Source organism: Drosophila subobscura, chromosome O (assembly GCF_008121235.1).
Source record: "Drosophila subobscura isolate 14011-0131.10 chromosome O, UCBerk_Dsub_1.0, whole genome shotgun sequence".
NCBI lineage: Eukaryota > Metazoa > Arthropoda > Insecta > Diptera > Drosophilidae > Drosophila > Drosophila subobscura.
The window spans coordinates 21,753,954-21,774,901 of NC_048533.1; the positions used below are offsets into that span (position 1 = coordinate 21,753,954).

The window sequence follows — 20,948 nt, forward strand, 5'->3', positions numbered from 1 at the left end:
GCTGCATGTGAAGCATCTTTCAACCAACTAAAGTTGCATATGTGAATCCCTCTCCACAAAAACAAATTTAAACATTGGAAGGGAGCAACAGTGCAGTGAGTCAGCAAAGTTTTTAGAATCAAAAACATTAAGAGATATTTCACATAAATTTCAAAATAGTTGAACGTCCTTCCTTTCCTTGCCAGCCATTTGTACATGATTTATACATTCAATATGTAACACAGAAACTAACTTGTGGCGCTCCAACGTGTTTGTTTTCGGTACTAAGTGCACCTGGCGCTCATTTTCAAATTCAAACTCAAATGATGAGTAGCACTTTTTGAGTTCCTGAGTATATTTGCTTTTTATCTGCGTCTGGCAACGCTCTCGCTAGGTGGCAATATGGCAGCAACTTCTTTGCTGGACCCTTATTTTGTAAACAATGCACTAAAAGCAGCCATGAAAACAAGCCAATCTTGTGTAGAATTGATTCATCAAGTAGGTAAAATTATATTTTCAATGCTGAGAGTCCCAACTAGCTGGTAATACTAAAGAGAATATCAAATATCACTCTGGTCCCTATTTACATTTTGTCATTGATAACTACATTTTTATTTGTCGGTTTATTTTTGAGGCTCATGAGGTATATTTGATCGAAAATGTCGCGGTCACACTAATCACCGGTCCAACAGCTGTTTTCCGCCCGCGTTTTAAGCTTTTTTTTGCAAATAATTATTAAAAACCTACCAAAACTATGAGTAATATCGTGCAATATGTGGTGGTGCGGAGTGACCTGCGTTCGGCGCTCAATTGGCCCTTGGGTGCCATTATTGCACAATGCTGCCATGCCACGGCCGCCGTGATGCACTTGAATGCCGACGATGCCGACACGAAGCAATATCTGGCGGATCTCGACAATATGCACAAAGTTGTGCTGGAGGTGCGTATGCGACTCAGCATTGGCAGAGACAGACAGATGGGACAGACAATAATCAAAGTATTATATTCCATTCCATTCCATTCCTTCCATCAGGCCAAGGACGAGGCGGCGCTGATGAAACTCGGCGAAAAGTTGAAGGAGAATGAAATAAAACACAAACTGTGGATTGAGCAGCCGGAGAACATTCCCACCTGCATCGCATTGAAGCCATATGTGAAGGAAAGCGTTCATAAATACGTTAAGCACCTTAAGCTCCTGAAAGAGTAATCAAAATGAAAGTTTCAAAAGTAATTACTCAACTGGATCTAGCACTCCCCTTGTCCCCACCCCAAGCATGTCCCAAGTGCTGCGACCCTCGTGGCAGTCGACTTAAAAATGCATTTAACTTTTCTCGATTTTTATTTAAGTTTTTGTTTTTAAATAGTTTCTGTAAAAAATAGCTGGGTTCATTCCGGTTTTGTGTGCTTATTGCCGTAGAAATACTCGTAGATATTTATAGAGGTACATTAAATCTAGAATTAAATGTTGCTTGTGTCCAAAGTGACACGTCATGGCGCTGGTAGTCCGAACTTTTGCAACTTTTGGAGCAATTTGGCACAGATGAAGGATGCAGGATATAGTAATTGGAGGATTATACAGTACAGTGTGTGTGTAGAGCTGTTTGTTCGATTTCTACATTTAACAATAACAAATTACTAAAATTATGAGCAAAGCGCTTAGATTCTTCGTATGGATATTGCGGTACGCCAGCGATGCAGCTGCCGCATGGGGACCGGGACCGGGACTGCGACTGTCGATTAGTTTTTTGTGTGCGTATGCTGCAGCGCGTTTAGCTCGTCCTTGAGCCAGGCCTGCCAGTTCTCCTGCTGGGTTGAAACAGATGGGTTAACCAAGAAATGGCCACAGTTTGTTGGATGCGGAATCAAAAAGAGACAAATGAGCGGCACGAACCATCACCAAGCTAGAGCAAAGCTACGATAGTGTTTGTGTATCTATGTTTAGGCGAAAGGGTAATTGCTGGGGGGGAGAGTGAGTGAGTGAGAGTGAGGATGAGCGGTCGAGTGTATGCTAATGGCAACTACTTAAGCGGACCGTTGGCAGCAGCAGCAGCAGCTATCCACTTGGCATTTGTTAACGCTAATTGCAAATGTCAACAGAGCGAAACAGAAACCAAAGCTCACTCGCAGCGGAAATCGGAAATGCTTAACTAGTCGCCATTGCCATTGCCAAAGCCTTCTGTGTGCCAGTGTGCGTGAGTGCCTGTGTGTGTGCTTAAGTGTGTGCGTTTCAAGTGGAAGTGTAAGTGGATTTTGTGTGTGTGTTTCTCAGAGTGTGAGGGAGAGTGAGAGGGAGCGGCGTTTCTGTTTGTTTGCTTTTTGGTATGTTTGTGTTTGCCATTTTCTGGGTCGGTTGGTTGCTTGTCTGCCTGCCTGTTTCCTTTTCACTCATTGTTATGCAAATTATCCTGATATTCATCATATTCGTTTTCATTATCCTCCGCCTCCGCCTGCTCCTCCTCGTCCTCCTCCTCCTGCTCGTAATCGCTGGCGTTGCTTTCCGGCTGTGTTACATCGGGCAAATAATCCTTGTGCACGGGCGTTGAGATGATTGGCTCCTATTCCGCATTTCGCATCGTATCCGGTTCACGTTTTGCGGCATGGCGTGGCATTGGGGTGTCGAATAGTTCGGTTGTTTGTATGCGTTTTCATACGCAAGTGTATTAGTGTTGTGTGTGTGTGTGTGTTTGTGTGTGCAAAAGCAAAAGTTAGTTAACCAAGTTAGACAAAAAGATACATACGAATAGGCTACATAGGGGGAATGGGAGCAGGGATCTGGAACCAAGGGATTCAGGACTGATGCATGCAAAATTTCAATGATCAACTTTTTGTTAGCCAATTGGGGGGTGTGGGGTAAGGGTTGGGTTTTGGGGTTGAGGTTCTTTTTGTGTAAAACGAATCACATGCTAACCTTTGGCGGCCGCCAGCCACAGCCGGGCAACGGCAGCCCATCGGCGCCCAGGGGGCACGGTGCGTCCAGTCCAGGCACGCCCTGTTCGCCCTTGTCGCCGCGATCTCCTTTGCGTCCCCGTTTCCCGGGCGGCCCGGCATCCCCACGCGAGCCCTGCTCACCGCGCGGACCCTCCTGGCCGGGTATGCCATCGGTGCCCTTTTTTTCGGATTTCACATACAAAAGTGTGTGCAAAAGTGGAGAGAGTGTCGAGTGTGCGTGTGTAGGAGGGTGTTTGGTTTCGTTTTGGGGTCAAAGAGTGTGGCAAAGAGCATTTGGAGGACAGTGTATTACGCCAACAGAGAGAGAGAGATGGAGATGTGCATGCAAACAGAGATAAAAACAGTGAAAAAAGGAGAAAAGAAGACACAAATTATTGAAATTAGCAACCACATAAAGTAGATACATATAAATACAGGGAAGTGTTGTTCAGGGCAGGACAGGATGCTGCTGCTGCGTGCTTACCGGCAGTCCTGGATCGCCGCGCTCGCCCTTGTGGCCCGTCTCGCCCTGCGCTCCCTGCGAATAACACAAAAAGAAAGATCGGTTATAGCCAAGAAACATACGAGGAGGAGGTCAGTGCAGCCTAATGGAAAATACCTTCATGCCATCCAAGCCCGGTGGACCCTGCAGCCAGTGAAGAGAGAGAGAGAGAGAGATGGGTTTAGCGTGTGATTAGTTAAGCAGTGCGAAATGGTGGGGAAATGCCACTCTTTGCCAATGAATATTTGTTTGTGTTTAGTAAAAAACCATCACTTTATTGAAAAATGCATTATTAAAACGAAAATTATGTTAGTTCTGTTTCATTTAGCCATTTTACAACTGTACTTCCTCGTCTTGTTTGTCGTCTGTTTGCCATCTCAATATTTGCACACACACCATGCTCCAATGCTGGCGAATAATTAGCAATTGGGGGGTTAGATTTATTTGCTCGAATCATACAGTACATTTGGAATGCAGTGCACAGATGGATAAAAATACTCGCAATATATTTATGTATGTATTCGCGTGCACAATGTACATATGTATGCAATTATATAGACATAAATACACATCAATTTATATTCATACATTTTTAGGTTGTATATGTTTTTATTTGTGTCTTTTTCGCTTGCAAACTCTGCTCGTTTTTAGCATGTAATTTAATTAACAAATTTACACTTACAATTATTGTTAGCGGCTGGCTTATTAGGGGCATGGGCACGTCGCACCTCTTTACTTTCTCCTCTTTAATTAATTATACAATAGTTTCGGGGTAAGTGTTATAATTTAATCGCGAAAACACACAATTTATTCATTATTCTAGCCTATGGATCCATCGAAGGAGAGACTGAAGTTTAAAGTTGATTTTATAGTTAGTTAGGAAAGAGAAAGAAGGATCTAGAGTGAGTATTTTGTAGGTGTATAGAGAGAGGGAGCGCATAAGATGGCTAGAAAACTAATACATTAATTATGTTTAAGGCTTAAGACTTAGCATCGGCTGGTATGTACACGTGTGGGAGGCTCTTTGACTCTAAATGAAAATTGACATGCAAACTGTTGTTTGCTTTCTGTGTGTGCTGTTTTCCACTCCTGGTGGGCAGTGGGTAGGGGGATCATTACGACAACGAGAGGAGAGACACATCTAATTGAAAACAAATTGACATATTCATTGTGAGTTTCGATGCCCGTTCGCAGTACGTTCGCAGTGCGTTTATATTTATTTTTTGTTAAAGCTGCAAACATTTCCATTTCTCATTTGCATATTCAATATAATTTTCCATTGAATTGTGCGGCCTGTGACGAGGGTGGCAGAATGTACATACATTCTCGTACTTTTGTCATCATTTGCATTGTATTGTTTCATTTGCATTGATTATCTTTCATTTTTTGGGGCTGATTTTTATTTGTCCTTTCCCTTTGCATTTAGTTTGAACATCCAAAAATTGAAAATGCTACAGTTACATTTTGCCTTTACATAATACATATTATATGTTACATAATACATATATGTATGTATGTACATACATATATAGAATTGTTTTGCGTTACTTTAGTTGAGATGTTCGATGAAACCAATAGGATACATAGTGGGCTTTACTTATGTATTTATTGTTTGATATTTCGGGGATCTGGGACTGAATTTGAATTCAACTTTAACCTAACTAGTCGCTGCTGAGATTATTTCAAGAGTTAACACTGAGAAATATGCACAATTGTATTGGATAGCTCTTTGTTTTGTTTTTGTTTTCTGGTTTACCAAGTGGAAATAGTTCGAGTACGTTGAGTTGCTTGTGTGTATATATAAATATCTCTTTTAGTGCAAGTTTATATTGTAAATATTCAAACCATATCCATATGCTTGTAGACATTACAATCGTTAAACATTGAGAGCTAAAACTGGATCAAAATATCTTACAACTTCTGCTTTATTCTTACGGGTTTTTGGGGGGGCAATACACATTTATTATTTATCCATTGTATATTTTATGTTGTATATTTATATTCATTTTTGTGGGTAGAATATTTATTCTTGCTGCTTTCTTCACATTTAGAAGCGTTTGGCAGATATGCTTTGTATGAATGAGAACTATTCGTATTCGAGTATTCAAACAAAGCCAATGGACGGCACCTAAGACAATGCAGCAGAGCAGAGGCAGGGGCAGAAGCAGTGGCAGTGGCAGTGGCAGCTGGAATCGGACCAATCCTTCACACAATCTAATTAGTGAACTAATTAAGTCACTTACTGCAACGATTGCCAAACGATTGAGATTTCGGTTGAAGTATAATCTATCAATTAGTCATTCGCACCCGTGGAAAGCACTCGAAACCAGCAACGGGATTGGCATCCTTTCTTTCTCTCTCTGTGTGCTGTTTTCACGTACAACGGTGCGTATGATTTATGCATTTTCGAGAGGCTCTACCCGCGTTACCCGCTGCTGCTGCTGCTCCTACTCCTGCTTCTCCTGCTGCTGCAATCTCGCTCCTCACAGAGCAGTGGCGAATGAAATGCAATTAAAATATTTGCATTGCATATTTGTTAGTTGATTTTGATGTGTGTTTGTGTGATTAAGTATGAGTGTGTGTGTGGTACAGGTTGCTATTTGATTCCAATTTATGGATGCGTGTTTGTGTGTGTGTGTAAATACATGTGACTCTGCAGACCCACGAACATGTGTCTGGTCTGTCATATCTGTTTCTGTTTTCGTTTCTGTTTCACTTGCTTGTATACATAAATACTTATTTGACTCTTGGGGCGTTGTTTTTAAATGATATGAATATTAATATTAATATTAATGCTTTCTTGCATGCGATCGATGCCAGGGACAGGGCCGGGGCCAGGGTGTGCCATTTGTTTGCCTATTTGGTACTGTGCTGACATGCTGCTGTTTTCCATTCAATTTCAATTCTCTGTACATGGGGTGCGTGTTTTTACAACTTTCATATACATATGTATACTGTTACAAATACACGTATATAATATATGTGCATATATGTATGTTTAGACGACAACTGAGAGCACATTTGACAAGCGTTTGCGCGGCGGCATTTTAACTTTTGAACATTTGTTTTGCTTTGATTAAAATTGTTTTCATTTCCTCTTCATATGTATGAGTTCGTCCAGACATTCTGTTTCTATATATGTGTAGGTGTGTGTGTGTGTGTGTAAGTGTGTGCGTGTGTGTTGGTATGTTTAGCTCTTTTATCGCAATTCATTTAGACTTTTTTTGGCGCAAATGTTTCGTGTGTTTTTTGTTGGTTATTGTTTAACAGACTCTCTCTGCCTGCACCCTTTTTAATGGTATTAGTAGTCGCCCCACACCTGTTCCGCAGCAGAAAGAAAGAGATGAGAGAACACACAAAAAATGTTAGACAAATGTTTAGTCACGAGAGCCATCGAAAAGTAACGAAAGAAAGCCAAAAGGATTAGTGCGTGGGCTAAGCAAGGAAGCGGGAGATTAATTCCAAATTTTGTTACACAAATTAAAAAGCCAAAAAACAAATAAGGTTTTTCCAATAATAAAGCACAATTTAAATTCAATTTCAAATTCAATTCAAAAAATTACCGGTATGCCAGCCTTGCCCGCCGGACCGGAGGGCCCCGATTCGCCTCTCATACCCATCGGGCCCTGAAATCATAAATAAACCGAAAGGTACAGTACAGCACTGACTGCCACAGAAAAAGATTCCCTCGCAATTTTCAGTTACTTACCGGCAGCCCCATGGGGCCCTGATCGCCCTTGTGGCCCTTTTCGCCCTGCAAAAACACAGAGAGAGGAGAAGAGTAGTTGGTTAGCAATTTGAGAGTTGGAAGCAGCACTCAAACTCCTCTTACCGAATCCCCTTTGCGTCCATCCAAGCCGCGTTCGCCTTGGGCGCCTGTATGCCCGGGCGGGCCCATGGGTCCGGGTGGTCCCGGCGGACCATATAACTGCGGGTGGGGCAGAGGAAAGAAATCAAATCACTTGGCACTTAATCATTTTGGGGGGTGTGTGTCGGGGCTTACGTATTCGATGGTGGGCATATGCGGGGCATCGGACATGCCGTCATCCTGGCGACGACGCATCTTGCGGTACTGAAATGGGAGGAGATCCTTGAGCTGCACATTCAATGCCAGAGAATTTGAAAAGTACTCACCGAGTCTCCACGATCGCCTTTGTCGCCCTTGACGCCAGGATAGCCAGGTGGGCCAGGTAGTCCAGGAGGACCCATCAATCCTGGAGGCCCAATGTCGCCACGATCGCCCTTCTCCCCAGGCGGACCCTGATAACCAGGCAGACCGGGCGGCCCCTCAATGCCAGGCTCGCCGGGCAGACCATCCAAGCCGCGTGGACCCAGGGAGCCGGGTTCTCCCGGCTCGCCAGCATCGCCCTTGCTGCCATCGCGTCCGTCGCGGCCATCCTTGCCAGCAAGTCCTGGCGGTCCGGGAGGACCACGCAGCAGTGTCACCGGCGGATCATCGTAGTCCTCGTCCAGCTTCGTGCCACCAGGTCCAAACAGCTGCAGTGGCAATGCGTTCGATGTGGGTATGGTTGGAGATGAGTGAGCAGGGGCAGGGGTTGAGGGGTGACGGAGGGGGAGAAATAAGATGGCAAATTTTAGTGGGGAAGATTAATTTATGCCACGTGGCATCGCCCGAAGCGTTGCACGCGCTCGTTCCACACGCTTTGAAGAGGCAACAAAAGCGGCGCGTAATTCGCCGCTAAGAGAGAGCAGAAACAAGAAAGAAAAGTAAACCCAAAAACCGAAGTGGGGTTGGGTGTGGCTTAGATTGGGGGCAGTGCGATGTGCGGTGGTGCTGTGGTGCGGTGTGCTCTGGTGGCTGGTGGCTGGTGCCGTGCGCCGCAGCGAAAGTCTTTTGTGTGCCACGAAATTGTGTTAAGTGCAAGTTGGAGCCGCCTGCCACCCACTCGCTCTCCAAGGCTCAGACAATGCCTGCATAGAAAATCTTTAAAACCGATGACGGGATAGATGGAACCGTGGAGCAGCGGGGAGCGGGGAGCGGGCAGCGGGGTGTGTGCGAGTGCGAGAGTCGAAAATAAAGTCAACGACAGCCAGCGACTTCTCTACGTGCTTCGAGTGCCTGTGCGAGTGCTTCTAAGTCTATGGCTGTGTGTGTGTGTGTGCCTGTGTGTGTGCTTTATACCTAAATGTACTCCCATGTGTGTGTGTGTGTGCTTTGCTCTTTGGCTCCTATGCCATTGTGTGGCTGTGTGCATAGCCAAAGACAATTAATTGTTTTTTTTTCTTGCTTCTTTTTTTGTGTGGTTAATGTGTGCGCTTCTAGGCAAATTTCCAGAGTGCTGCCTTGGAGAGACAACAACGAGCCGAATCCGCACCAGGACCCAAGCTTCGATGAGTCCAAAGTGCACACACACACACACACACAGATCTCCCCCCTAGCTGCACCACCGTGAAGTAAAGATGGTGGAAAATTACCCAAAGCTTTGTGGCGTTGCATTCAGACCCGACCGTGTGGCAGCCGCCGCACAAAAACCTCTATTAGAAAAGTCATAAAAGGCAAGCAAACAAAAACAACTCCAAAGCGCTTGGGAAAACATGTTAAGAAGCGAGCAAAATAGAGGGAAAAACCATTTGCTTGAGTGGCTCGAGCCAATAGAGACACTCGAATCGAGACATAAGCGCTTAAAGTTGAGTTTCTTATTCGTCTGGCATTGAGTTATGACGATTAAATCCGATTAAATGTATCCATTATCCCATTGGGTTGTCCTCGCGCTGGGCATTATGCCATTGAGCCATTGTCTGTGCGTGTGTATGTCCTGTAATATCCTTGCAAAATGCCCAGGCATGTGCAACAATTACATTTTCTTGCTGCCGCTCTGTTGTCACAGGAAGTAGCGTACTTACAGTTATTAAAACCCAGCAAGAAAAGCATCGCGCAATGGCAGTGGCTGTAACAATGAGCACAAAAACCACACCACAGCACAGCGAGAAGGGGAAGCGAAGGGGAAGAGCATACACAACAATGTAACCGCTTAACGCACACTTGTACGGACAGGATGTGGCGTGGCATATGCACAAGTTGTTGGTTCCACCCAAATGGCACAAGACAAAGGAGAGGGGAGACAGCCAAGGACAAGTTGCACAGAAGGAAGCTGCGAAGGAATCATCAGTGGACACGGACACGCAGGAGCTGCAGCCAAAGCTAACCACAAATGCACTTCCCATGCTAACCTCCCTCCCCCCAACTCTCTTGCCCAACTTTTTCTTCTCTTTTGCGCATTTTCTTCAGGAGTACGCCCGGGAGCTCATCTGCATATGGATGCGCTCTCTCTCTCTCTCTGTGTGTGTGTGTGTGTGTGTGTGCAGGTGTGGAATAGGAAGCCAGTGGATGCGTCAGTTGGCGCTTTGTTCCCAACTTTTTGCACATTGTTTCCAATGCGGAAGAGGGGAAATTCCTTTGCGGCTTCTCCGCACAGCTGGCCATTTGTAGAGCAATTAAAGCGATTTGAATTAAAGCCGAGCGCTTAACATTTGCCTTTTGCGATAATTACGAGACATTCAAGCAAAAAACTCGAGAGCAAAGAGGCCATACGCAGAGGGTTTAAAGGCTTTTAAAGGCAGCAGCAGCGGCAGCAGCCCGGAGCCAGCCAGCAGATACGATAAATAACATAAATAAAAGATACAGCAACACAGATACAGATACAGATAGAGATACAGATGGGGATGCGGACGGGGGCCAAGTGTATTGGTTGAATGTTTGTTAGACTCGCAAGGACGATTGTTGGCGCAGCTGCCTAACTACGAAAGGACTCCTAAAAAAAAAAGAAGAACTGAAACTGATGCTGCCACTCCCGCTGCTCCCGCTGCTGGTGCCTTTTCGGCAGTCAGCCCAAAATCCCAATCAGCTACGGCATGTGCATGTGTGTGTGTGTGTGAGTGTGTGTTTGTCTGTAAGGAAATCCATTAGAATGTATCAATATTTGTGCGAGCGAGCGCCTTGGGCTGAATTTAATTTTCAAAGTATCCCCCGACCACCCGACACAAACAACAAGCACTCAAATAAGTGTATGTGTGTGTTGGGACTTTCTCTTCAATTATGCGTAAATATTGGAAATATTTGCACAAACGCCTTTCAATTTAACGCACAAATGATGCAGCAAATGAATTTCCCCATGCCACAGTCAACACACGTTTTTGCAGCATACTTTCAGGCGCAACCTTTCATTTCTTTTTTTGTTTTTTTCCAATTTAGTTGCCCATGCCGGATTGTAATTGTAAATTAATTGCCTGAATTTCGTGTCATGTCTGTCCGTCCGTCCGACTGCCGCATCATTGGACTGCCTCTCAGCATGCGACCGGCGTAGTTTCGCCATTTAAAGCTTGCTCCCCGCCGAAGAGCGCGTAAAACAGACAAATGGCCGCACGTAAACGCGTTAAATTGAAAATCATTTTGATCTCGACGCGACCTTTGGCGGATGGATGTCGCTGCGTGCGAAAGAGATAAAGGAAGCGACCAGCAAGGGGCAGGGGCAGGGGCAGGGCAGCAACTCAACTTCAAGTACAGCTGATGGGCTCCATCCGTTCATTCTGCGCCACCGTCTGCTTCGCCACCATCTTGCGTGTGCGCATATTTCCCTCAATTTTTCATTTTCCCTGGCAGTTTCCTCTTTGGAAATTTCATATTTTTCTCAGGCCACAACAGCAGCGAGGAGTTGCAAAAGAAACGAAAAAAAAGAGCTCCCCCGCCTGAGGTGAAAGTTTTGCAGCCCGTTTCCGGCTCACTCTCGCACACACAACTTGCCCCATGCCAGGGCGCACAGCCGAAATCCCGCCACTTCATGGCGTGTAATGCGTTTCGCGTTTGCCACAAAAGTTTACAAAACATTCGGGAATGGATGGGGGATGGGGAAAGGGAAGTTCTTCGCAAGTACGCGAGCGCATTAAATTCGTAATATGTTCCGCCGCTTCCCATTGATGGGGGAGATGGGACAATGGGTGGTAAAACTGGAAAACTACGAGCAGTTATAAACAATATGAATAAGTGTCCACTGATATATCCTGCAACCCGAACTGGCAGTTTATTTTCCACGCATAAGTTTAAGCAAATAAAAAACTAATCGAACGCTGCGCTGCGTGCAACTTTCTCAATATCCTCTCCGTTGGCTGCAACTTTCTGTTTGCTTTCACGCTGCTCGCAGCCACTGTGCACCCGCAGCACCCAAAGAAAAAGAAAAACAAGTTGAGTTCTGTTGTAAAAATTTCACGTGATTTCGCGCTAACGCCCCTGCCCCTGCCCCTGCCACTGCCCCACCGCCACAAACATTGTTGCTGCGGTTTTGCCAATCTCCTGCCCCCTGCCCCACTGCTGCCATCGCTGATGCCGTTGCCGTGATATTGTAACATGTATGAAATTCGGAAGTATTTAGGGAAATCGTTGTTAAAGATTTCGTCGTTTTGCTGCCACAGACGACGCAAGTAGCAAGCAGCAACAGCAACAACAACAACAACAACAACAATTGGTGGCACATCAATGCCAAGATGGCAGCAGTTGGCATTTGTGTGTGGCGTGGCAGGGCTCTCTGGCTGAATAATTTTGCTACTTTTGCATGCACCCAACCCCCCAGGATGCTGCCTGCCTTCCTCTCTCTCTCTCTCTCTCTCTCTCTGTGTAACCTCAAACCCACGTCAATGTGGCACGCGTGCCTATAAATTTCTATGAGGTTGACTAGGCGTGGAGCAAGTTGGTGGGGGGCTTGGGGTTTCCGGGGGGTGTGTGTGTGTGTTGTCGCTAAGGTTGTGTGTGCCAGGATTTCTTTATTCAATCGTTTTTGTGACTCCCACAGCGCTCTCATCATCGGCGGCCATAAAATAAAAGTTACGCACACCCTTGGGGCACCAGGACATTACATGGCCACGCACCCAGCACACACACACACACCCACACATGGTCCCACGCATGTCCTGTGGCATGTCCTGGGCCACGTTATGCTTGACCGGGTTTCTGTTTTTTTGTGCTGCCAGTTTCCAGGGTCCAATCCCGCCATCCATATAAGATATATGGACATTGACCGCAAATAATTGCCGCAGCCAAGGAAAATTGGAAAATTGCGCACAAAAGAGCTAAAGGGAGGAAGTGGAAGAGCCTGTGCAAATTTGCATGCTGCGCACTTTTCAATGAACAATGACGTAACACACACACCGCACACACACACACACACACATGTGTGAGCAGCTCACATTGTTGGCCATTTGGTGAATTGTAAAGGCCTTGCGTGGGGCTTGCCAAATCAGTGAAAATATCAAACAAAGGAAGGCAACTTGGCTCCACTCAAGCTGAAGCAATGAAAATCTGAGGATTGAGCAAAGAGCGGAGTGGAGGGGGAGTGCTGCAGGGGAGTGCTGAAAGTGTTAAGCTTATTGCGTCGTTTAGGCAACACCCAAGCGAACGAATTGGCCAAGAGATGAACCCTTTGGAGTGGCAGCAAAACATCCTCGAAAAGGGTCTGACTCAGCCTCAGCCACTGCCATGTCTGGCTCGTTGTCATTTAGCTTTCCATGTAAGCAACTTTAAGTCTTTGATTTGCGCCAAGGCAGCTTCCGGCTGCGGTTGCTTGTGTGAAGTTCCTGGGATCGCATTACCAACCCCTCGACTTGGGCACCGTCTGACGTGTAACGAATTGACAAGTTTTGCCCCTTCGCATCTCTTTTTGCGACTTTCGCAATTTTTATGACTCTATTTACGGAGACAGCCTGGCAGCAGGGAAAACTTCTCGTTGATAAGAAATGCGAGCCGACGGGTTGCGCTTCGCAGGGAAATTTATGCTGATGTGAGCAGCCGGCCCGAAAGACAACAAACTTGACATGGGCCCCAGCCATGGGCCCCAGACCGAACTGAGCAACGATTTTCAAATATATTAACATAAATTTGACATAAACGCTTCACAAACAGTTTTTCTTTTTTGTTTCAAGCCGAGATTGTGCCCCTGCCATGCTGTGGGTTATCTGTGAATTATTGTTGCAACTTTATTAAAACCAAAAATATTGTTTAAATGTGGCAAGAGTCGCGCCAATCCAGCTCTCTCTCTGTCAGAGTGCGCATAATAAATACAAATAAATTCCCGCCGTATTTGCCCCACACACACACAGTTTGAAATTAATTTAAATTTTTAATATGCCGCCGGATCGTACATTTCATTTCTGCCCCGCAGCCATGCAGGCTAAAATCATCATCATTTTCATACTCTATTTTGGGTTAGGGCTTTGCCGATATTTCATGGCATTTGGCAAGCGCTGAGCGCTGCTGTTCACAGCTGATTTGGTTTGTCTTTTGTCACTGGGATTAGCGCTTGCCTGGACCCAAAGTTGAGCGGAAGCGAAACACACCCTGGGGGCTGGGCAGGGCACAGCTTCGGCTCTCAATTCTTTCCTCGCGCCTCACCAGACACATCACATTCATTTCATATGCTAACCCATCATCATGCCTCAGTCTCTGCCCCAACCATGTGGCAATCTATACGAGCATTTTATTCTGACGAGGCGACGAAAATAACATGTCAAAATTTATAATGCCAACAATTGCGTTATGCTTTTTTTATGACGCCGACGGGCTGTAGCCCCAAAAAACCAGGAAGGCAACAAAAAATATGAATGGAAATGAAATGGCTTTGGCCAAAGCATCTGGCAGTTGTGCTGGGGGGGCGGGGGGCCAGGCAGGCGACGGATAAATGTACAATTTGAAAATAGCACACCAGCAATTGAGGCATTTTTTACGACTTGCCGAACTAATTACAAGAATTTTTAACCCAAATGAATTGCAGTTCCAAATTGGCCAAAATGGGGGAATCTCTGACGCACGGCGCGGGCATCGTCTTCGCATTAATTCCCAGCGATTTGAATCCTTTTGGGAATCCTCCAACTCCACATGGGCGGCCGTTTCGTGGGCCAAAAATCGAAGCCGCATTGGGCCTGCCGGGCGTCACGTTTCAGCGGAAGATGACGGCAATTGTTGCAAATAATTTTTTATGCTGTGCGCTGCCTGTGGCGCGTAGCGCATGGGTGCGAATAGAGATACTTTTTTTCTTTGTTTTTGCTCTTCTGTTTGTTGCCAAAAAGTTTTGTTTGTTTGCCGAAGAAGGCCCCCAAAGGCAAAGCCAAAGCCAAAGCCAAGCACCAGCAGTGGCAGTGTGGCAGCCTGCCTGCCGTTTCTTATGACTTTCATTTGTTTTGACATCACGTTGCTGCAGCGCCACAGCTGATGCTGGTGGCAGGAGTTGCGGCAAGCGTACATCGAGTCACGCAGTGGGGCAGCGACTAAGAGCTGCCTCCGGGTGGCAATTGAAAAGTTGTTCGCAGAAAAGAAGCGACCAATCGATTGCCTAGACTTTTGCTTGCTTTTGTTGGGAGTTTGTTGGAGAAAAAGGAGCTAAAATTTCAAGTGGGAATTAAGCAAATAAATGAATTAAAAGTTTTTAAATGCCAAACCAGGAAACCAATTAACATTTATGGTACTGTTTCTGACAGTTAATGCGTTCCCTTGCAGAATGATGGAGCTGCCCTCGTTGGGATTGAAAGAAAATCCACGGCAGAGTCATAAAAGCGGCGTTGCACGTTGCCGATTGCTGCCTGCTGCCTGCCGCCTGCCGCCGTTTGTTGTTTTGCTGCCGGGCGTATTGGCATTCGGTTTGGAGCTGGAGTCGTCGCACATCGTCTGTTTCTTATGGCATTACGCGTTATTACAGCAACAACTCGAGTGTACAGCCATGACTTTGACTTTGCCTCTTGCACAATAATCAGAATGTTGTCTGCCATTCCCCCTCAGAGCTCCCTGAATGCTGGCAAAATGCGCAAATGTGTATACCCCACACCATATCAATAGCAAATACTCCTGTGTACAGCCAGCACAGGATCAGGGAGATCATCCCCCACACACACACACTCTGACAATCTTCCTGCTTCGCCTGGCGGCGCTTATGCATTTTTCATAACGTACACAAACACGTGCTGGGGCTACATATTCATATATGCCCCCACCGACAGCCAGAGCACCCAGAGCACAGCAAAGCGGAGAAAAGAAAAGGAAAATGAAATGAAAATTCCACCACCATGGGCGCTCCCTGCCGCTCCATGTCCGTGCATCCATCAACACGTCAGAGGGCGGCAACAGCTGCCGACACTTCAAGTGCCAATAAAAATGTTAAGTATCTTTGCACTGTTGACATTCCCGAGCAAGAAGAGCCGCCACAGCGCCCATCGCAGATACCAAATGACTAGATAAATGCTGCAGATACTAGACACGGGACCGATTGTATCTGGGGGCAGAGACAGAGAGTATTTCCCGGGAAGATGCTCCCATAAATTAAGGCCCAAGATTAGAGCCGCGCGAAACACACATTTTTGACAATTTCGATGAGCTGCGACATAGTTTCAGCAGGGCAGAGAGTGTCTCTGGGATGCTTCCACCTTACATCAGCGTTTGGTTCCGGGCGAACTTTGATTGTAGTTTACAGCTTCTCGGGTGTTCGCAGCCTGTCAAAGTAGTGCTCACAAAATCTAAGCATATTCAGGCACATACTCCGCAAACTTAGGTGTAAGTCTGTACATCTATGTACACAGTTCTCATTACATTTTCTGGCTGTGTGTAATGAGTAGCAGCAGCAGCACCTTCCTGGCTGGGAGTCGTGTAAACATGCTCATTACATATGGGAAAGAAGCATTCAACATGCAGGTGGGTAGGAGAGGACTCAGCCCGGCCATGCGGAAGGATAGCATAGAGCTCACAGTGTGTGCGTGTGTGTCACGTTCATATTTACAACCCAACGCCCTTGGGTACGCACTTTTATTTACAGATTAGCATAACATTAACGCACACACACACACACACATTTATACAAAAGTAATTTACATGATAATACACTTCTTGTTTCGCGCTGTTTCTGCGCTGTTTTTGCTTCTTTTTTTCAACCAAATTTACAGGCGCGCGCGAGTTGGGTTTCCAATTAAAAATCGAGTGGAAATCAAGTTTTTTCTTCATTTTGATTACTCACCCGCTTGCCACGCTTGCCGCGCGGTCCTTTCTCGCCGGGTGGTCCAGCTGGTCCAATGGGTCCCGCCTCGCCACGCACGCCGGGCTCCCCCGGTGGACCTGTGCAGGCGGGAAAAATGTTAATTTTAGCCTCAAATTTCTAGTGACAGATTTCAAATTTGTGCAAACAAAATACAGATAAACACAGATACAGATACGCAGATACGCAGATACAGCTACAGTGCAGCGGTTGGGGCGTGACCTGGCGCTACCTTTTGTAATTATGGCGGCAACAAGAGCTCAATAAACTGACTGCCCTGCCCACAGGTAAGCCCCCACTCGAAGGCACACAATCATCTGTTGGTTTTGGTCAGCAATTTGTACAACTGGTTGATGATGAGGGACGGACTGCCGCTTGATGGGTTGGAGGATGCTTTGGCTTAGTTCAAAATGCAAATTGTTTATTTGCCCAAGAATGAAATAAAACTGAAACTGGGGTTCGGGGTTCGGGGTTCCCTGTGCACAGTGGTTGCCAATCGATCTGAGCTCATCGTAGTTCAAGGTAGCTTTGAGGTTTGCTTGAAGAACTATGCTAATGACGCTAAGGAGAATGCATTTGGCTTGCAGCGACTTGACCTACTTATAGACAGGCAGCCATCAAGCGCCCGTACCTGCAGCCTTCCTGCAGCTGCAACTCAACGGAATTGAAAGGCAAACAGATGCAGAATAACAATTTAATATGCAAAAGTTGCACTTTCCCAGCTGCTGGAATTTATTTATGCCATCAAGGATGCCCAATGAACTGCAGATGAAATTGAATCTGTGTTCGCACAGCAAATACTTCTGCTCCTCCTCGTCGCACTCCTGCCTCCTCGAGACCCATTCAAATCCAATTTGTGTTCATCTGTTTCCAATCTCTTGGTCTTCCAACGACAGCCACTTCTACCCATCAAAGACCCGCTCACTCCGCTCCCTCCCCTCCGTCCCCTTCATTCTTCTCACTCAATTTGCGGATTCAGTTGTTGAGCTGGCAATACCTCCAAGTGGCCCATAAATCCATCAGCGTTAAATCGACTTTGCCCCACGGTGGCACGGGGCAACCTGTTTAGTTAAAATAATGAGAAATAGCTTCGTTCCTTCTATGCCATGATGGGTTCTGGCACTGGCACTGCTATTTACCATGGCCATTAAATGCGACCGTTTGCACAGCCAACAATGAGGGGAGGGCACAGGAATGGGTTTGGTAAGTGAGGAGAGTCATTTCATAGATAAATCCAATTGTGTGGCTTGTCAAAAACTGCCCCTGTGTGTGTGTGTGTCTCTGTGTGTTTGCGTTGTGCGAAAAGATATAGAAAATGTATTAAGTTCGTAAAATTGGGTTTAGGGTGAGCTGCGGGGCTGTCCTTTGGTCAGTTGCTCGTTGAGCATAAATTTTGCCAGCCAACCCGGGGACGACGATCCTGTAGATGTCGTTTCCCATTTGTTTATAAAGTATGTGTCTGCCCCCTGCCCCCCGTTGCCGCTCTTTCATTGTCTGTGGCAGAGTTTTCCCATTTATGGTTGCATAATTCACCGTTAAGCATTTTAGGCGACAATTGCAAACAAAATACAAAACAAAATACAAATAAAAACTATTTCCACAAAAGGCAGACAGCAGAGTCCGAGGCAGAGTCCGAGCCTGGCAGCCAGTGTACACTCGGGTGGCAGGATTGTGGATTTATAGTGTCCAGGATATTGGATTGCCGGTCTTGTTGCGGATTGTTGCCTTGTTTGCAGATGCCAGCCCAAAGATAAGTTTTAATTTCAGAGAGACGAAATGCAATCAAGCAAAAAAAGCAGAAACCCAGAAGCCAAAATGAAATGAAATTCAAATAAATCATGAAATAAATTGAATTCCTTTGCTCTCTCGCCATTACAGCTGAGACTCGTGTGGGTCCAGCATGGAACACATTCAATTGCTGTGTGTGAGCGATGGTTGCTGCTGGGCAAAAGCTTAACTAATTACGTGAGCGATAAGATAAGCCGTCGAGACCGGACGAACGCCGGCAAGGAAATCCCAAATACAAATGACACTCAATTTATTCAAATCAAGACCAAAAGATGTCCCACGACGACTTGCCACTGTTGGTCGTTGATTGGCGGGGGCCAAGCGGAACAAATAAATTGCAATTTCATGTCCATCAAGGCAGACGCAGAGGAGGCGGAGGGGACGCGGCATTAGTGCAACTCTGCCACAGTGCAACTCTGGAACTGCTGGGCTATCAACTGCCGCAGATCTAGAAACAATGGCCATTACATGAGCAGCGTCAGCGCAATCGCGCAATCACATCGAATGCAACTGCAACCGCATCGGAGGCACTTTGATGCCAGGCCACAGATAGCGGCAAGTGGAGGAGGAGGCTCCGGCTGCTGTCGTAACGATGCGGGTTCGTACAAGCTGCGGACAAGCGCTTATTTGATGCCACGCTCAAAATGCATTAGGGGCACTCCAAGAAAACATAAATGGACTTATTCCGAATCTCTGTTGGAGCAGTTTAATTGAAAATTCCTTTCGGCCATCGTCTGACAATCCATCAATTGGGCAAAAGGAGCTTACACGACATTTATGGGGCCATCAATCTATCCACTCATCATTGGCCTTATTTATGATGCCCCCTGAGTGCCCCTAGTACAAGTCTCTGCCCCCCACGACAACCCATTCTAACCCCAACCCCATGGCTCCGTGTATTGTTTTGGAGTCCAGTCCCAATGCTAATGAGCCGCTAAAAGCAACATAAATGACATAAAGTTGCATTTTTACGACTGCTCAAAGTGTTCCGAGTTCCACGGTGTCTACAAATTTTTATGGAAATCGTTGGACATGTAGTTGCTGGATTTAGTGGCTTCAATACTATGTTTTTCGGGTCTATTTTCGTTTATTAAATTCGAATAAAGTGCGGAAATGTGTTTCTGGTCGGTTGGTGGGGGAGAGGCTCATAAAATCCAAAGCCAAGGCAAACAAATGGAAATTCTATTGTTGTTGCAGCGAGTGGGAGGCAGCTGATCGGAGGATGGAGAGACTGGAGGCTGGAGCGGCTGTGGAGCTCCCCAACAATTTGGTGCGCATTTAAGTGACGTCGAACTATGGCGGGAATGGGCCAAAGGTCGTAAATGTTATCGCGAAATGCGGCAGCGCCGACTGAAATTCCCCAAAATATTTCCCAAATATGGGCGAAGGCATCAAATAAAATATTTAAAAATGTGCGAGCCCATAAAAATCTGGCAGGCAGGCAGGCGGCGGAAATGCAACTCGCTGGCATTTTGATTTCCATTTTAACGATGCCGCAACGCCGCGCCACGCCGCTCTTCACGCCAACAAATAAGAGGCCAAAAATCAAAGGCCAAAATCATGGGACGCAATGTGGCGCGTTCATCAATGACTCAATTAGGTGTGGGACGGGGGCGTAGAGGCAAAGTGAGTGCATTCCCAGATGAGGATGACAATAAATTAGGCGACCCGCAGCCGCGTGGCAACACTTGAAAAACTCAGCGAACGTCGGAATGCCCAAGCCAGCGATTGCATCTATGCATCTGCGTATCTGAGAGTGCGTGTATCTGCGTATCTAAGAGCGCTTAAGTGGCTGTTGGATGAAATGAACAAACAAACAAACAGGCAGACAGGCAGACAGACGGAGACCCGTACAGCTGCCACTTACCAGGTGGTCCAGCCGGTCCCGGCGGACCCTCGATGATGCCCGTGGGGAACTCGTCACCCTTGATGGTTGTGGTTAGGCCACGATCGCCGCGGTCGCCTTTGTCACCCTGTGAACGAGAGACAGAGAGAGGGGGAGAGAGGATGTGAGTGAGTCATTGTGGAAAATTAAGTGGAAAATGCAACAGAAATCAGAAAAAGGAAAATGTCAAACGGGAAAGGTGTGGCAGCCGAAAGCGGGCGCTTAATACATAAATAAACGATAAATAATGTGGAAAGACCCCGAGAAAAGAGCCGAACAAAAGGCGGACAGGCACACATGTCCAGTCTGGGAGGACATGGGACTACGACAACGAATCACTTGGCAGTCAGTCACTTAAAATGTCACAATGTTTATGCAACAGATACGGATAATGCATTAATCCTGCTGACATCTTCTTTTGGGCTCGCTCGTTCTTCGTGTGTGCCTGGGTGTCCTTATCTGGGGTCTTTGTCTTGGGGTTTCGGTTTTCCGGTGAATCACCTTCGGGGGTGCTCGTACTCACCTTCGTGCCAGGTGCACCAGACACGCCGGGCGGTCCGACGGGACCTGGCTCTCCGGCCACACCTTGGACGCCCTGCGCTCCAGTTTCTCCGGGTGGGCCACGCTCTCCGGGCACGCCCGGCTGCCCAGGCTCGCCGGCAGGACCTGGCGGACCAGGCTCGCCAGGCTCACCCTGATGCAAAGAGAGAGAGAGAGATGTTTATTAGCTTAGGATCGCCCATGGAGTTGCTCGAGCGGAGATTAACTAGAGGGAGTGATGGTTAGCAGAAGAAGTAGAAGGATGTACGTGCAGGACATAAAGTAAAGGACATGCGGTAGGAGT

General features: G+C 46.5%; 2 protein-coding genes across 23 annotated transcripts in view; one reads left to right on the forward strand and one right to left on the reverse strand.

Moving 5' to 3' along the window:
* Nucleotides 1-650: 650 nt before the first annotated feature.
* On the forward strand, nt 651-1,314 carry LOC117898604 (putative peptidyl-tRNA hydrolase PTRHD1). Its single transcript, XM_034808154.1, has 2 exons — nt 651-919; nt 1,013-1,314. Exons 1-2 carry the CDS (start codon nt 734-736, stop codon nt 1,184-1,186), a joined length of 360 nt encoding a protein of 119 aa, XP_034664045.1. The 5' UTR covers nt 651-733; the 3' UTR covers nt 1,187-1,314.
* Nucleotides 1,300-20,948, reverse strand: part of LOC117898578 (collagen alpha chain CG42342) — a 57,526-nt gene continuing 37,877 nt past the window's right edge. For 3 of the 22 annotated variants that reach the window (XM_034808101.1, XM_034808103.1, XM_034808099.1), the window contains 12 exons: nt 20,628-20,798; nt 20,087-20,192; nt 16,414-16,511; nt 7,544-7,906; nt 7,413-7,481; nt 7,242-7,337; nt 7,119-7,163; nt 6,973-7,035; nt 3,527-3,553; nt 3,392-3,445; nt 2,888-3,085; nt 2,301-2,534 (listed from right to left, as the gene is read on the reverse strand). In XM_034808101.1, coding sequence (XP_034663992.1) covers nt 2,361-2,534; nt 2,888-3,085; nt 3,392-3,445; nt 3,527-3,553; nt 6,973-7,035; nt 7,119-7,163; nt 7,242-7,337; nt 7,413-7,481; nt 7,544-7,906; nt 16,414-16,511; nt 20,087-20,192; nt 20,628-20,798 — 1,464 coding nt within the window. In that variant the 3' untranslated portion in view covers nt 2,301-2,360. Of the gene's footprint in view, nt 1,786-2,293; nt 2,535-2,887; nt 3,086-3,391; nt 3,446-3,526; nt 3,554-5,346; nt 6,729-6,972; nt 7,036-7,118; nt 7,164-7,241; nt 7,338-7,412; nt 7,482-7,543; nt 7,907-16,413; nt 16,512-20,086; nt 20,193-20,627; nt 20,799-20,948 lie in introns of those variants that run through there. The other 19 variants (XM_034808111.1, XM_034808110.1, XM_034808109.1 and 16 more) reach the window with 14 other exon arrangements.

What these genes read in the sequence shown, in the direction of transcription:
- LOC117898604 (XM_034808154.1), top strand. Translation starts at nt 734, where the DNA reads ATGAGTAATATCGTGCAATATGTGGTGGTGCGGAGTGACCTGCGTTCG. An exon ending in TGCACAAAGTTGTGCTGGAG is followed by an intron (nt 920 to 1,012) that starts GTGCGTATGCGA and finishes TCCTTCCATCAG; the next exon opens with GCCAAGGACGAGGCGGCGCT.